The sequence below is a fragment of the Tachyglossus aculeatus genome, chromosome 1, assembly GCF_015852505.1.
Source record: "Tachyglossus aculeatus isolate mTacAcu1 chromosome 1, mTacAcu1.pri, whole genome shotgun sequence".
In the NCBI taxonomy this organism is placed as follows: domain Eukaryota; kingdom Metazoa; phylum Chordata; class Mammalia; order Monotremata; family Tachyglossidae; genus Tachyglossus; species Tachyglossus aculeatus.
In genome coordinates, this window is record NC_052066.1 from 143,175,912 (window position 1) to 143,193,580 (window position 17,669).

The following is a 17,669-nucleotide window of genomic DNA, read 5'->3' on the forward strand; positions in this document are numbered from 1 at the left end:
GAGCTGGGATAAGATACCTGGGCTCTTGCCCAGCCCCATACTCTGTTCTCCGTTTGGCTATCTGAAACAGAAGGGGCACCTCAAAGGAATCCCTTCTTAAGCCAGTGATAATAATACTGATGATGGCATTTATTAAGTGCTTACTATGTGCAAAGCACTGTTCTAGGCACGGGGGAGGTTACAAGGAGATCAGGTTGTCTCATGGGGGGCTCACAGTCTTCATCCCCATTTTACAGATGAGGGAACTGAGGCCTAGAGAAGTTAAGTGACTTGCCCAAAGTCACACAGCTGACACTTGGCAGAGCCAAGATTCAAACCCATGACCCCCGACTCCAAAGCCCGTGCTCTTTCCACTGAGCCACGCTGCTTCTCGATGCAAACTGCCTCCACCTTAGCCGGGGGTGGCCCATGCCCCGCTTCCTCTCAAGTAGCTTGCTGACTGACCCAACAAAACTCCAGACTCTAGTTGCTCTGCCTAACTCCCTTGACCCCCTTCCCGAGAAGGGGAGAGAACCGGATTCTGGACTCCCGGGCTAGTGGGGCTACCCAGGGGCACAGGGCTGGACGTGCTGATCCTGAGTCTCTTCCCCAGTGGCAGCCAGAGCCCGTGGGTCAAGGGAATGGACTGGACTGAGTTCCCGGCCCCCAGGACCCCATGACTCCCCCCCACGGGGGAGAGGCATCACAGGGCCCGTCTCCAACTCCCACGGCACTGCCCTCCCACTTTGTTCTCGGCCGCCTGGAGCAGGCATTCTGATCTCAAATCCTCAGGATGAGAGAGGAGGGTTGGGGTCACCAGGTCCCACTTCACGGTCACATCAGCTTCTGGCCCTGAAGGCTGCTCTCCCGGGCCCTCTAATTGGCGGCAGCCCCGAGGCCAAGCAAACATGACCTCATCCGTCTCAGCAGAGGCCCATGGTCGGGGAAGGACAGGGCAGGGACAGGGGATGGGAGCTGTAAGAACCAGGGGGAGAGATACAGAGAGACGGGCAGGCAGGCAGAAAGAAGGGGGGCAGAGGCGGAGAGATAAAGGGTGTTGAGAGACGGAGGGGACGCAGGAAGAAAGGGAGGGGAAGGAATGGGGGGGGAGGGACAGAGGAGAAGACAGAGAGGAGGGGGGAAGGGGGCTGACAGCAGCTCGGTGTCTCCTAGGTGGTAAAATATGGGTCAGACCATTTCATGCTGTCTCATCCTCTGACTCACTGTGAGGAACCTATAATCAGGGAGGATTTAAAAAAGGGAATTGAGTTCAGATGAACCGCAGCAGTGGCAGATGACAGATTCTTCTGTACCTCCCTCAATGGGCTTTTTTTCCCCCCTCTCTTTCCTAGGGGCTGTGGGGAAGCACAGAGTCTCTCTCTCTCTCTCTCTTCCTCCCCTCCACGTCCCCCGGGGTGCTGTGGGAGGGAAGAGGAGATACCAGCCTTGTCTGAAAAGACTTTAACAGGAAGGCAAGACAGACTCATAAGAAGGCCATATAATAACCCGCCTAGCCTCTCACCAGTGTCCCTTTTGGCCCCATATGGCCATTAACTTCACAGGTGTGAATTTTTCAGCCCCCTCCTTTCCCTCGTAAGATCCCAGCCCCTGAATCACACCCTCACTGGGTCATTCCCACGGTTCACCAGACCCAGGAACCTGACAGACAGGGGCACCAAGGTTCTTAGAGGAACTCTGTGCTGGTTGTCCTTCTGGATCACCCAGTTGGTGGGCAGGGTGAACTAACTCTCCCCTCTCCATCCCTGTCTCTTTCATTCATTCCGTCATTCAATTGTATTTATCAAGTACTTACTGTGTGCAAGGCACTGTACTAAGCACTTGGGAGAGTACAAGTAGTAGCAGCGTGGCTTAGTGGAAAGAGCACGGGCTTGGGAGTCAGAGATCATGGGTTCTTAATCCCGGCTCCGCCTCTTGTCAGCTGTGTGACCTTGGGCAAGTCACTTAACTTCTCTGGGCCTCAGTTATCTCATCTGTAACATGGGGATTAAGACCGTGAGCTCTTAGAACAGTGCTCGGCACACGGTAAGCGCTTAACAAATGCTATTATTATTATTACAACAACTGACACATTCCCTGCCCAAAACGAGCTCACATAAATTAATGAATGAATAAATAAATTACTGATATTTACCTAAGTGCTGTGGGGCTGGGAGGGAGGATGAATGAAGGGAGCAACTCAGGGCGACGCAGAAGGGAGTGAGAGAAGAAGAGAGGAGGGTTTGGTTGGGGAAGACTTCTTGGAGGAGAACTGCCTTCAGTGATTCCCTCCAGTAACCCATCATGAACCATTAATAACTCCAACTCTCCCCTCTCTATCCCAGAGTCCCCTTCCATAGATCCACATGGACCATCCAACACCTCTAACTCTCCCCTCTCCACTCCTGGCTCCTGGACCCAGCATGAACCATCCAGGGAGAGGAGGGAATTGTTTAGAAGTCATAGGCAGATCTTGGGAGCAGCTCCAGAAACAGGTGGGAGAGAATGGCTGGCAAGGGGAGACCCCCCTGCCCCTTCCAGATTCCCTGTGGGCCCTCAGACTCCTAACTCCAACCCCCTACCCCCTCATTCATTCAATCATATTTACTGAGCACTTACTGTGTGCACAGCACTGTACTAAGCACTTAGGAAGAACAAGTTGGCAACACATAGAGACAGTCCCTACCCAACAATGGGCTCACGCTCTCCCTACCCTTGAAGGACAGGGATGGGAATATATATGTTCCTGATGACCCTTCCTCTATCCACTGTCTATCACTCTTTAATAATAATAATAATAATAATAATAATGATGACATTTGTTAAGCGCTTACTATGTTCAAAGCACTGGGGAGGTTACAAGGTGATCAGGTTGTCCCATGGGGGCTCACAGTCTTAATCCCCATTTTACAGATGAGGTAACTGAGGCACAGAGAAGTTAAGTGACTTGCCCAAAGTCACACAGCTGACAATTGGCGGAGCCGGGATTTGAACCCATGGCCTCTGACTCCAAAGCCCGTGTTCTTTCCACTGAGCCACGCTGCATTCAATTCCAATGACCTCCGGCTCCACCCCACCTCTCCCACTCACCAACTTGGACACAAACTCGATCTCATCACCTCTAGCCACTGCACAATCTCTACCCCTGCCAATTCTGAAATCCCTCCCTCCAACCATAACCTCCTCACCTGACTTCTGTCCCACACACATCCTCCCCACAAATCTGCGCTGTTTCCTCACCTCTGATCTTTTGATCCCACCCAATTTTCTCCCGTCATCATCCCCCATTTAGCCTCCATACCCAATCTACCTTCCTGGGATGACCAAACTGACATTCTCAACACCCTCTGTACTGAACTCAACTCACTCGCTTCCCTACCCCGTTGTCGACCACAAACCCACATGAACCACATGCGCATAAGCCACAAAGCCCTGCTGGTGGAAATCTAGATATCAGGCTGACCTCATACACTTTAACTTTAACCTTGCAAACCTACCCTCTACCCTCTCCTCTGCCCAGCAGAATTATTTTTCCATCCTTATTGACACCCATGCCCATCATCCTCGCCAGTTGTTCCAGATGTTTAATTCCCTCCTCAAGCCTCCTGTCCACCAGCCTCCCCCATCTTGCCCCTAATGACTGGGCCACCTACTTTTATTGACAAAATTGAAACTATCAGGTGTGAGCTCCCTAAAATCTCCCCTGCTTCTCTCGTCTCACCCTCCTCCAGGCCCTTCTTCAGCTCCCCGATCTTCCCCAGCAGTATCTCAAGAAGAGATCACCTTCTTTCTCTCAAAATCCACCCCCTCCACCTGCACAACCAACCCCATCCTTCCGCACCTTATCAAACCACTTGCTCTCTCCCTTCTTCCCTCCCTGATGGCTAGTCATTCATTCAATAATATTTATTGAGCGCTTACTGTGTGCAGAGCACTGTACTAAGCGCTTGGAAAGTACAATTCGGCAACATATAGAGGCAGTCCCTACCCAACAACAGGCTCACGGCCTAGAAGGAGGAGACAGACAGCAAAACAAAACAAGTAAACAGGTCTTAATACCATCAGAAGAAATAGAATTATACCTATATACACATCATTATTAAAATAGAGTAATAAATATGTACAAGTGTACACAAGTGCTGTGGGGAGGGGGAAAGGGTAGGGCAGAGGGAGGGAATTGGGGCGATGGGGAGGGGAGGAGGAGCAGAGGATAAGGGAGGGCTCAATCTGGGAAGGCCTCCTGGGAGGAGGTGAGCTCTCATTAGGGCTTTGAAGGGAGGAAGAGAGCTTGTTTGGAAGATGTGTGGAGGGAAGGCATTCCAGGCCAGAGGTAGGACGTGGGCCAGGGGTCGACGGTAGGACAGGCGAGAGCAAGGTACAGTGAGGAAGTTAGTGGCAGAGGAGTGGAGTGTGCGGGCTGGGCTGGAGAAGGAGAGAAGGGAGGTGATGTAGGAGGGGGCGAGGGGATGGAAAGCTTTGAAGCCAATAGTGAGGGGTTTTTGCTTCATGCGAAGGTTGATAGGCAATCACTGGAGATTTCTGAGGAGGGGAGTGACATGCCCAGAGTGTTTCACTCTACCTGTTCACTCTCCAGTGGTTCTTTCCCACTGCTTTCAAACATGCCCATGTCTCCCGTATCCTAAGAGAACACTCCCTTGACCCACATGGCTCCCTCCAGTTTATCACCCCAACTCCTTCCTACCATTCCTCTCCGAACTCCTTGAGCTAGTTGTCTGCACCTACTGTCTCCACTTTCTCTCCTCCAATTCTCTCCTTGACTCCCTCCAATCTGACTTCCATCCCCTTCACTCCATAGAAATTGCCCTCTCAAAGGTCACCAGTAATATCCTTCTTGCCAAATCCAATGGCCTCTACTCTATCCTCCTCAATCAATCAATCAATCAATCAATCGTATTTATTGAGCGCTTACTATGTGCAGAGCACTGTACTAAGCGCTTGGGAAGTACAAATTGGCATCACATAGAGACAGTCCCTACCCAACAGTGGGCTCACAGTCTAAAAGGGGGACCTCTCCGCTGCTTTCAACACTCTCAAACCACCCGCTTCTCCTGGAAACATCCAACCTCAGCTTCACTGACACTGTTCTCTCCTGCTTCTCCTCCGTATCTCTCTGGCCACTCATTCTCAGTCTCTTTCACGGGCTCCTCCTCTGCCTCCCAGCTTCTAACTATAGGAGTCCCTCAAGGCTCAGTCCTGGGTCTCCTTCTATTCTCCATGTACACCCACTTCCTTGGAGAACTAATCCATTGGGTAGGGACCATCTCTATATGTTGCCAACTTGTACTTCCCAAGCACTTAGTACAGTGCTCTGCAAACAGTAAGCGCTCAATAAATATGATTGAATGAATGAATGAATGAACTACCACCTCTCTGCAGATAATTCCCAAATCTACATATCCAGCCCAGATGTCTCTTCCTCTCTGCAGTCTTGCAGTTCCTCCTGCCTTCAAGATATCTCTAGGTGAATACTCTACCAACACCTAAAACTTAACATGCCCTAATCAGAACTCATCTTCCTTCTCAAACCCTGGCCTCCCCATGATTTTCCCATCACTGTAGACAGCACCACCATCCTTCCTGCCTCACAAGCCCATAACCTTGGTGTTATCCTTTGACTCATCTCTCATTCAACCCACATATTCAATCCATCACTAAATCCTGCCTTTTCAACCTTCGCACCATCACTAAGATCTGCCCTTACCTCTCCATTCCAACTACCCCCATGTTAGCCCAAGCACTTACTCTATCTCACCTTGATTACTCTACCAGCCTCCTTGCTGACCTCCCTTGTCTCCTGTCTCTCCCCACTCCAGTCCATACTTCACTCTGCTGCCAGGATCATTTTTCTACAGATACATTCAGCCCATATTCCCTCAATCCTGAAGAACCTCCAGTGGTTGCCCATCCACCTCCGCATCAAACTCCTTACCATTAGTTTTATAGTACTCAATCACTTTGCCTTCTCCTAACTCACCTCGCTGCTCTCTTATTACAACCCAGCCCGCAAACTTCGCTCCTCCAATGCCAACCTACTCACTGTACCCCGACCTCCTCTATATCGCCATTGACCTCTCGTCCACGTCCTGCCTCTAGCCCATAATGCCCTCCCTCTTTATATCCGACAATGACTCTCTCCACCTTCAAAGCCTTATTGAAGGCCCATCTCCTCCAAGAAGCCTTCCCTAAGCCCTCCTTTCCTCTTCTCCCACTGCCTTCTGCGTCACCCTGATTTGCTCCTTTTATTCACCCCTCCCTCAGCCCCACAGCACTTATGTACCTATCTGTGATGTATTTACTGATATTGATACCTGTCACCCCTGTAGACCATGAGCTCATTGTGAGTGGGGAATGTTTCTACCACTGTTGCGTTGCATTTTCCCAAGCGCTTAGTACAGTGCTCTGCACACAGTAAGTGCTCAACAGATATGACATTGATCGATTGACAGGCGGGCAAAAGAGAGTAATGGGGGACACTTCTCCTGTTCCCACTCTAATCACTGGGACAGCATTTGCAGGTTCTGGGGGCCGAAGAGTTTTTCCGGGTTCAGTGTGGCTCAGTGAAAACAGCCCAGGCTTGGGAGTCAGAGGTCATGGGTTCTAATCCCGGCTCCACCACTTGTCAGCTGTGTGACCCTGGGCAAGTCACCTAACTTCTCTGTGCCTCAGTTCCCTCATCTGTAAAATGGGGATTAAGAATGTGAGCCCCTTATGGGACAACCTGATCACGTTGTATCCCCCCAGCGCTTAGAACAGTGCTTTGCACATAGTAAGCACTTAAATACCATCATCATTCTCGGCCTCTGGGCGACTGGCCTTGCAGCCGCATTGAGGCTACCAGTGACCTTCACCTGCTCCAAAGGGCTGTCAATGCCCCTTTCCCCCAGTCTGCCACCGCAGTGGGGGGCCGCTGGCTGGCAGGGGAAGGAATCAGAGGACACTCCCATCAGGAGCTCTCCTCACCTCCTCCTCCTTTCTGTTCCCATCCAGACCAAGCCTGGCTGGACTTTCTGGGGCCGGCGTCTCGGCCCCTTTGGATCGAAGCGGGGGATGGGGCTCTCATCCATTCAATCGTACTTATTGAGCGCTTACTGTGTGCAGAGCACTGTACTAAGCGCTTTAGCAACTCCCTCTTCAACTAAATATACCTGCTGTGCCCGTCATCCCATTCCGAATTCTACACTGTCCAATGGTCATCAGGTCCCTCTCCCACTGGACGACGAGCCAGGAAGCCAGCCTGCCCTCTGCCACCACCGGCGCCTGCATCTGAGTCTGGGATAGGGGCAGGGGCTGGCAGTCCCCCACAGGGCAGCGGAGTTCTGCTGCCCAAGATTTTGTCCCTCCTCCCACCACCACTCACTGCTTCCCAGAGTCCTCGAGGACTGGATTCAGGCCAAGTGTGGGATCTCCTGGGTGTCCTTCACCACAGCCTGTCCACTCTCCCTCCTTGCCTCCCTCCAAGGCCCTTGGGAGAATTAGTCCCCAGCTCAAGCCCACCTCTATAAGACCCCTTCAGCAGGCCCACTTGACGCTGGGACAGGGTTAGCCACGATTGGCTGGGGGTTCCTCCCCCAACAATCACACGGATGGGTGGTCGCCTACCCTCCAGACCTCCCGACTCCAGCCTCCCCAGCTGGCAGACAGGCACACGCGTATGTGTATACGCACACACGTTCATGCAGGCAGAAACTCATACGTGGACATGCATGCAGGCACATGCGCATGCGCACCCAACTAACCCGTGGGGCCCCAGGCAAATAGGCAGCCGGTTGGACCGGTTTCTGAGTCAGGGCCGCAGGTACCTGTGGTGAGCTTCCTCTCTCCCTTCTCCAGCCTGGCTTGCGAGGCGTCCACGAGGGAGCTGGACACCCGGGACGTCTCTCCCGTCTTCCCACAGGCCGGTCCCCTGAGGCTCATCTGCAGTTGGCTGGTGTACTTCTCGTGCTGCAAAGCAGAGGGGACTGGCTGCGGGTGGGGGGCCTGAGGATGGCCTCTGCAGACCCCAGGGCTGAGGGAAGAGGGCAGGGGGACAGAGGCACAGGACCCCATCTTGGGGTAAACCAGCTGTGGCTTGGCGGGATGGCCTGGCCTGGCCAAGGCGTCTTCACCATTTAGAGAAGAATTAAAGAGCTGGATGACAGAGACAGAAGGGCAGCTGTAGGGTGGGTGGGAAGGGGCAGCGGATTATATGGGTGGGTGGGAGGGCGGGTGGGGAGGGGAGACGCTAGGGTCAACTGCCCTCAGTGAGAATTAAGGACACTTTCAATTTATCTCTCGGCCATCAACCCTCCACGGACCGTCATGTTTCCCCACCCTGCTGTTCCTCCCACCATCCCCTCCCTCAGTTAGACAAATGGACCCTGGATTACCCCAGTCTGAGCCAGCCTGGACCAACCTCTATCCACTAGAGCAGGGCTTGGGGCTAAGGGGTCTCTCTGTCACCACCCCACTCCCACCCCCGGGGAGGTGGGGGCCTGCTCTGGGGCCATGGGGTCTCTCTGTCCACCTAGGGGAGGGCCACGCACTGCCACCACCCCAACTGGGGTGAGGAAAACTCTGAAGGGAGGTGCAATGGGGGTGCCGGCTTCCCCCTCCAGGGTGCAAAAAGGAAACTAGGACATACTCTCTTCCTCTGCCCCACGCCGGGCCTGGGAAGCTCAAACCAATCCCCTGAAGATCTCCCCAAAATCATCAAGTACTACACCAACCCAGGCAGAAGCCCCCAACTTGGGGGTAAGGACCATAGGGATTGGGGGTGGGGATAATAGGGGGAGGGCTCAAGAGTTACTCAGAGACCCTGCTGGAAGGCAGAGACCATCTCCTCAGGACTGTAAACTCATTGTGGGCATGGAATGTGTCGGCTTATTGTTGTATTGTTCTCTCTCCGGTGCTTAGTACAGTGCCCTGCACACAGTAAGCGCTCAATAAATACAATTGAATGAATAAATGAAGGTTTGTTTTGGGGTAAAGGAGCAGCTGAGAGCAATGGAGGGCCAAGGGTTGTGCCCTGCACACAATAAGTGCTCAATAAATACGACGGATAGACTGACTGACTGCTCCCTGACCGGCCCCTGGAAGGGAAACTGGAGCTGGGAGAGCTTCAAATCCTCTTCCCCTCCAGTCCTGGGTGATGGCTGGCTGGCAGCAAAGATGCGGGCGTGGCTTAGTGGAAAGAGCCTGGGCTTGGGAGTCAGAGGTTGTGGGTTCTAATCCCGACTCCACCACTTGTCAGCTGTGTGCCTTTGGACAAGTCGCTTAATTTATCTGTGCCTCAGTTCCCTCATCTGTAAAATGGGGATTAAAACTGTGAGCCCCACGTGGGACAACCTGATAAACTTGTATCGATCTCAGCGCTTAGAACAGTGACTGGCATATAGTAAGCGCTTAACAGATACCATTATTATTATTATTATTATGTGGGCCGGAGCCCTGGGGGGGGCAGCCACGGGCTGTGGGATGCAGAGCAATTGGGATGAGCGACTTACCTTCAGAGCCTCTTCCGGAACCTTGTGCTGAATGTGCTCCAGTACATACATGTTGGAATGTAGAACACCGAGGGTTAAGGAACATAGCCGGTCCCCACACCGAAAGCAACAATGAGAAGCAGTGAGGTCCAGTGGATGGCACACGGGCCTGGGGGTCAGAAGGACCTGGGTTCTAATCCTGGCTCCGTCACTTGTCTGCTCTGTGACCTTGGGCAAGTCACTTACCTTCTCTGTGCCTCAGCTGCCTCGTTTGTAAAATGGGGATTAAAAATTGTGAGCCTCATGTGGGACAGGGACTGTGTCCATCCTGATTAGTCTGTATCTAAGATGGGTATTATTATTGCCCCCTGCACATAATAAGTGCTCAATAAATATGATGGATAGACTGACTGCTCCCTGACCGGCCCCTGGAGGGGAAACTGGAGTTGGGAGAGCTTCAAATCCTCTTCCCCTCCAGTCCTGGGTGATGGCTGGCTGGCGGCAAAGATGCGGGCGTGGCTTGGTCTGCATCTAAGATAGGTATTTAAATATATATAAAGAGAAGCCCCAGAGCTTAGTGCAGTGCTTGGCACACAGTGAGCCCTTAACAAATACCATAAACAAAAAGGGAAAAGAAACCAGACAGCAGAGAATAGTAGAAATGCCTCAAAAGGCCGGGGCTGAGGGGCTTCTCTGGGATGGTGGGGAAGGTTAGGAATATTTGCTCCAGGCCAACACTGATTTCAGAAACAGGGACTTCGGGGGCAGGAGGGGGAGCCGGGCGGCTGGAAGGGGTGCTGCTTTTGGCTAGAAATCAATTTTGAAAAAACACTGCGCTGCTGGTCAAACTGTTGAAAGGTCTTTGACCCCATGTCCTCACTCTCCCAACATGACAGAGGTCCCAGCCAAGGCTGGGTCAGCCTATTCCAAGAGGTGCCCAGCCAAGGGGCTTCTGCTCTCGCCGAGAAACCAAAGCCCCCAACCTTCTGCTGGGCAGGGGCCGAGGGCCAGCCACTGGAGCCTGAGGCTGGGGCAGGATGGCACCAGGCCAGTCCCAGGCGGTGCAGGGCTTCGAGCAGCAGCAACAGCAGGAAATGGTGCCCACTGTGTCTGCCAGGGGCTGAGCTACCGTTGCCCTCTTCTCCGGGATAGAAGGGAGCAAGGTGAAGGGAGGAGGTGGGGGGCTTTGGAATACCACAGGACCCCTGAGCAGAAGTTACGACGACTTCACCCAGGTGGGAGCAGTGGCTCCGGGGTAGGGCAGCCTGCACGGTGGACGGTCCCTCTCTACCCTCCAACAGGCACTGGGTCTGGGCTCTGAGGAAGGAGGGAGGCCCATGGCACCGTGGGAAACTGGTCCAGCCTGGGCGAGATCCAGGGCCTTGCCCAGCCCTGCGGACAGGCCCAGGAGCTGCTGGGGGCCCGGGCCCAGCTGCAGAACACTCGTCCTGCTTGCCAGCTCCAAAGGATCTTCTTAAAATAGCCTGGGCCCCAAGAGCCCGAGAAGCGGAGCACAGTCAGATAAGAGGGGCCGGGGGAGGGTGGGAGAGGAGTGTGAAGAGACCAGGGCCCCCAACTCTGACCCCCATTAGAGGCCACCTGGGTAGATCCCTCTCAAAACATTCAGCAGGCACCCTCCACCCCAAGGGACCATCTCTATATATTGCCAACTTGTACTTCCCAAGCGCTTAGTTCAGTGCTCTGCACACTGTAAGTGCTCAATAAATACGATTGAATGAATGAATCCACCCTCCCCAGACCAGTTCTGCTGACCCTCAAACGGCCAGAGGAGCCACCCGTCTGACCGGACCGGGGCTCGGGGCCGAGGACCGTCATTGGGTAGCAGTGCAACCTCATTTTTCCACCCCATGGTCCCTTGGGTCGCAGGGCAACCTCAAGGGACCATGGGGTGGAAAAATGACATCTTCCACCCAGAGAAAGTTTCCAGGCCTGTGCGGATTTGCCCTCCCAGGTCTGCTGAAGAGAAGGCACCAAGCAGGAAACCCACAGTCCACCAGGGTAGACATAAAAATACACTGGGAACAGGGACAAACAGAAAGGTTTTTCACAAATAAACTTTCCTGTACCATCATCCCTAACCCACCCAAGTCCCTCCCTCAGAGGCTTGATGGCAGAAATATGGGCAGGGAATGTGTCCGCTAATTCTGTTGCATTGCACTCTCCCAGGGGCTTAGTACAGTGCTTTACACACAATAAGCGCTCAATAAATAACTCTCAATTGATTTGGCTAACTCTCACTATCTGCAAACAGATGATTCATTCTGGGGATTTTCCCCTGCTGCTTTGTGTGTATGAGTTTGTGATCACAGGTGTAGTTGCTACTCTATCTCCCACCAGCTGCAGGCCTGCCTTTCCTCCAATCACAGAACTCAACAATTGCCCTCTCCAGCCTCCACTCACCCCAAACTGGCTTCTCCCATAATAATGATGATGATGGTATTTGTTAAGCGCTTACTATGTGCCGAGCACTGTTCTAAGCACTGGAGTAGAAACAAGGTAATTAGGTTGTCCCAGACGGGGCTCACAGTCTTAATCCCCATTTTACAGATGAGGTAACAGGCACGGAGAAGTGAAGCGACTTGCCCAAAGTCACACAGCTGACAAGCGGCAGAGTTGGGATTAGAACCCATGACCTCTGACTCCCAAGCCCGGGCTCTTTCCTCCGAGCCATGTTGCTCCCATAGTTCAGCAAGCCCCAGGGCTGCCTTGTCCCTAGGCCCAGCTGATGGCTCAGGGCTCATCCCCCATCCCCCGCAACTGCTCTGCTCCCATTGAAGTTATCAAACCACACAGGGCCCAGAGATTCCTCCACGATACCTTCAAGAGGCCTCTTCCAAGAGGTCTTCCCTGATTAAGCCCTCCTTTCCTCTTCACTCCCTTCTGCATCCCCCCCGACCCCAGCCCTTAGGTACATATCTGTCATTTATCTGCACTAATGTCTGCCTCCCCCCCTCCCCTCTAGACTGACAGCTCGCTGGGGGCAAAAAAGGTGTCTGTTTATTGTTATTTTGTACTCTCCCAAGTGCTTGGTACAGGGCTCTGCACACAGTAAGTGCTCAATAAATATGATTGAATGACTCCAGCCAGGGACAGAACGGGGAAAAGGGAATCCAGTTCCCTCAGCCCACCAACTGTTTGGAGATGCCAAGCTTGGGGTGGGTCTTCTTCAGTGGGACCAGGAATAGGAAGGACCTCCCAGTGGGTGGCAATTTATTTTACTTGTACATATTTATTCTATCTATTTTATTCTGTTAATATGTTTTGTTTTGTTCTCTGTCTCCCCCTTCTAGACTGTGAGCCCACTGTTGGGTAGGGACTGTCTCTATATGTTGCCAAATTGTACTTCCCAAGCGCTTAGTACAGTGCTCTGCACACAGTAAGCGCTCAATAAATACGATCGAATGAATGAATCTGGCTCCCACTTCTAGGGAAGCAGACAAGGACCTGCTCCTGCAGCTACAGGCGGCAGAGAAAGGGAAGAGGATTTCCAGCCTTCTCCGGTCACCCCGCATCCTACCCTGACGCTCACTGGATCCCACCAGCAGCACCTGGCCCGTCATCACTAAGAGAGGTCAAGGGGTACCATTCCCAGAGCAAGCTGCCCTCTTCCTGGTGGTGCCAAAGGCCGCGCACACCCAGCACAAAAGGATATCGTAGCCGAAGCGAATCACGTCGTTGAGCCTCAGCGTGACGTACTTCTGGTCCGGGATGCGGGCATCGTTCACAAAAGTCTGCGAGGACAGGCAGAGGGAGAGAGAAGGGGGGCGAGCACGTCAGCTTAGGGAAAGGGGAAACCTCCAGGCCCGGCAGAGGATGGGCACCGCTCCTGTTGGCCGGAGACAATGATAATAATAATAATGATGGTATTTGTTAAGCGCTTACTATGTGCACAGCACTGTTCTAAGCGCTGGGGAGGTTACAAGGTGATCAGGTTGTCCCACGGGGGACTTACAGTTTTAATCCCCATTTTACAGATGAGGTAACTGAGGCCCAGAGAAGTGAAGTGACTTGCCCAAAGTCACACAGCTGACAATTGGCGGAGCCGGGATTTGAACCCATGACCTCTGACTCCAAAGCCCGGGCTTTTTCCACGGAGCCATGCTGCTTCCATGCTGCTTCCTAGGGATGCTGCTCTGCCCATCGGGGGCTCTCTGAGGAGGGAGTGGAGGTGACTTGAGGGCCCCGCGGCCCCTCCCTGTGGCACACTCACTGTGGGAAGGGAACGTGGCTACCAACTGTTACACTGTGCTCTTCCAAGCGTTTAGTACAGTGTTCTGTCCCCAGTAGGCGCTTCATCGATAGCACTGATTGGTTGATTGATTGGGTGCCCCGCGGGCAAGGCAGCCCGCACGGGGGACGGGGTCCCCTCTTTGTTATCTGTCTCCCCCTTCTAGACTTTGAGCCCATTGTTGGGTAGGGACCGTCTCTATATATTGCCGATTCGTACTTCCCAAGCGCTCAATAGATACAATTGAATGAACGAACGAATAGACTGTAAGCTCACCCTCTAGACTGGATGCTCGCTGTGGGCAGGGAATGTGTCTGTTATTGTTATATTGTACTGTCCCAAGTGCTTAGTACAGTGCTCTGCACACAGTAAGTGCTCAATAAATATGACCCGCTGTTGGGTGGGGACCATCTTTATGTGTTGCCAACTTGTACTTCCCAAGCGCTTAGTACAGTGCTCTGCACACAGTAAGTGCTCAATAAATATGACCCGCTGTTGGGTAGGGGCCATCTTTATATGTTGCCAACTTGTACTTCCCAAGCGCTTAGTACAGTGCTCTGCACACAGTAAGCGCTCAATAAATACGACTAAATGAATGAATGAATGATTGACCAACTGACTGACACCCACAATCCCCCTGGCTTAGAGCCTTTGGCAACAATCTCTGGAACGGTGCTTCAGCGCTTAGTACAGTGCTTTGCACATAGTAAGCGCTTAGCAAATACCATCATTATTATTATATGGGAGGAAAGAAAAGTCCCTGGGCGTGGTCAGAGCTCTCCTGGGGGCCTGCAGCACAGGAGTGGGGTGAGCAGGGGACCATTCATTTCCCTAAAGCAGGGGAGGAAGGAGGGGAAGGGCAGAGAATTGGGGCTACAGAGATGGCCGCAGGGCAAGGGGAGGCACCCCCCCACACCCCAACCTTGGGAGAAGGTGGGAGGGCAGGGGGGTTGATCGATTAATTGAGGGGAAGGGGTTGCCCTGCTGGCCCTGCTGAGAGCTCACCTCCTCCAGGAGGCCTTCCCAGACTGAGCCCCTTCTTTCCTCTCCCCCTCGTCCCCCTCTCCATCCCCGTCTTACCTCCTTCCCTTCCCCACAGCACCTGTATATATGTATATATGGTTGTACATATTTATTACTCTATTTATTTATTTATTTATTTTACTTGTACATTTCTATCCTACTTATTTTATTTTGTTGGTATGTTTGGTTCTGTTCTCTGTCTCCCCCTTTTAGACTGTGAGCCCACTATCGGGTAGGGACTGTCTCTATGTGATGCCAATTTGTACTTCCCAAGCGCTTAGTACAGTGCTCTGCACATAGTAAGCGCTCAATAAATACGATTGATTGATTGATTGATTGATTGTCCAAGGCCAATCTCAGGGCCAGGGGGCCTCCACCTGGAAGTGAGATGTGGGGAATAGTGGCTCAGCTCTCGGTTGGCTCACCTGGGCTGGGGGAGGAAAGAGGGCCAGGGGTGGAGGGGTCCAGGGCAGAGAGACTTAGGGTGGCAGGGAAACTTCTCCTAATCCGAAGGAAGCAGCACGCCCTTCTGGATAGATCGCAGGCCTGAGAGTCAGGAGGACCTGGGTCCTAATCTTGGCTCTGCCACTTTTTGGCTGGGTGAACTCGGGCAAGTCATTTCATTTCTCTGTGCCCCAGTTATCTCATCTGTAAAATGGGGATTAAGACTGGGAGTCCCTTGAGGGACATGGACTGTGCCCAACACTGACTGAGGGACTTCCCAGACTGAGCCCCCTCCTTCCCCATCCCCCCAGCCTTAACTCCTTCCCCTCCCCACAGCACATGTATATATGTTTGTACGTATTTATTACTCTATTTATTTTCTTGTACATATTTATTCTATTTATTTTATTAATATGTTTTGTTTTGTTGTCTGTCTCCCCCTTCTAGACTGTGAGCCTGCTGTTGGGTAGGGACCATCTCTATATGTTGCCAACTTGTACTTCCCAAGCGCTTAGCACAGTGCTCTGCACACAGTAAGTGCTCAATAAATATGATTGAATGAATGAATGAACACCATTAGCTTGTATCTACCCCAGCACTTAGTATCGTGCCTGGCACATAGTAGGTGCTCAAATACCAGTTTATTTTTTTAAAAAGGAACACAGCAATGGCTTCAGACAAGCAGCGTGGCTCAGTGGAAGGAGCCCGGGCTTTGGAGTCAGAGGTCATGGGTTCGAATCCTGACTCCACCACATGTCTGCTGTGTGACCTTGGGCAAGTCACTTAACTTCTCGGAGCCTCAGTTACCCCATCTGTAAAATGGGGATTAAGGCTGTGAGGCCCACGTGGGACAACTTGATCACCTTGTATCCCCCCAGCGCTTAGAACAGTGCTCTGCACATAGTAAGCACTTAACGAATGCCATCATTATTATTATTCAGTGATGTGCATCTAGCTTTACTTCTATTTATTCTGATGACTTGACACCTGGCCACATGTTTTGTTTTGTTGTCTGTCTCCCCCTTCTAGACTGTGAGCCTGTTGTTGGGTAGGGACCGTCTCTGTATGTTGCCAACTTGTACTTCCCAAGCGCTTGGTACAGTGCTCTGCACACAGTAGGCGCTCAATAAATACAATTGAATGAATGAATGAGAAACAACCTGCAGCCCTGTCACTGCTTTGTTTCCCGTTCTCCCCCTTTGCTCCCCAGGGGCCCTGGCATTTCAGATCCTCCGCTCCAGGCTCTGACATGCCTAGTTCACCATCAAGATTGTGGGTTGTGGGCCTGCCGTGTGCACAGCACTGCACCAGGGGCCCATTGTGTGTTGACCACAGAATTGGGAACCTACTACATAAATGTAAAGGTCAAAGTCGACACGTTGGAGCCCTGCCCCTCCCCTCTTTGGAGATGGCAAACAGTCCATTCCCCCTCCTCCATTCCCAGCTCCAAAGAGGTGATTAGCACAGATGCAATCATCATCAATTGTATTCATTGAGCGCTTACTGTGTGCGGAGCACTGTACTAAGTGCTTGGGAAGTACAAGTTGGCAACATATAGAGACAGTCCCTACCCAACAGTGGGCTCACAGTCTAAATGGTGCAAGATGCAATCCCCATCCCTCTGCTTTCCCTTCCTCAGACCGACAACCCTGATTTCCTCTCTGTTAGCATCAGCTTGGCCTAAGGGATAGAGCACGTGCCTGGGAGTCGGAAGGTCCTGGGTTCTAATCCTGCTGCACCCCTTGTCTGCTATGTGACCTTGGGTATGTCACTTCACTTCTATGGGCCTCAGTTCTCTCATCTATAAAATGGGGATTAAGACTGTGAGCCCCATGTAAGACAGGGATTGTGTCTAACCCGATTTGCTTGTATCCACCCCAGTGCTTACTACAGTGCCTAACATATAGTAAGCGCTTAATAAAATACCACAATCATTATTATTATTATTGTTATCACCCCCACACCCTGTATTCTGGACTCCTCCTTGGACCTGGCCCAGTCAGAACCATCTCTGTCCCTCTAGACTGTGAGCTCATTGTGAACAGGGAATGTGCCCACCAACTCTGTTATACTGTACTCTCCCAAGCTCTTGGTACAGTGCTCTGCACGCATTAAGTGCTCAGTGAATACCACTGATTGATTGGCGATCACTGTGGGCAGGGAACGTGTCTACCAACTATTATATTGTCGTCTCCCAAATTGTGCTCTGCACACAGTAAATGCTCAATAAATACGACTCATTGATCACTGTAGGCATATAAGCATTTAGCCCTTTAGGCTGTAAGCTCATTGTGGGCAGGGACCATGACTGCTTACTATTATATTGTACTCTCCCAAGCGCTTAGTACAGTGCTCTACAAACAGTAAGCACTCAACAAATATGACTGACTGTCTTCCAACTCTTACATTGTACATTCAAGCGCGTAGTACAGTGCTCTGCACGCAGTAAGTGCTCAATAAATACCAGTGATTGACTGACTGGGAACCTCAGTTTC

The 17,669-nt window shown here is 52.1% G+C and overlaps 1 protein-coding gene across 4 annotated transcripts in view; it reads right to left on the reverse strand.

Moving 5' to 3' along the window:
• The window catches only part of CEP170B (centrosomal protein 170B), an 86,036-nt gene that overhangs the window by 33,432 nt on the left and 34,935 nt on the right, over nt 1–17,669 (reverse strand). For all 4 annotated transcript variants that reach the window (XM_038766952.1, XM_038766871.1, XM_038766796.1 and 1 more), the window contains exons 4-6: nt 13,132–13,210; nt 9,480–9,538; nt 7,797–7,938 (exon numbers count right to left, since the gene is read on the reverse strand). In XM_038766952.1, the coding sequence (XP_038622880.1) occupies nt 7,797–7,938; nt 9,480–9,538; nt 13,132–13,210 (280 nt within the window). The remainder of the gene's footprint in view (nt 1–7,796; nt 7,939–9,479; nt 9,539–13,131; nt 13,211–17,669) is intronic.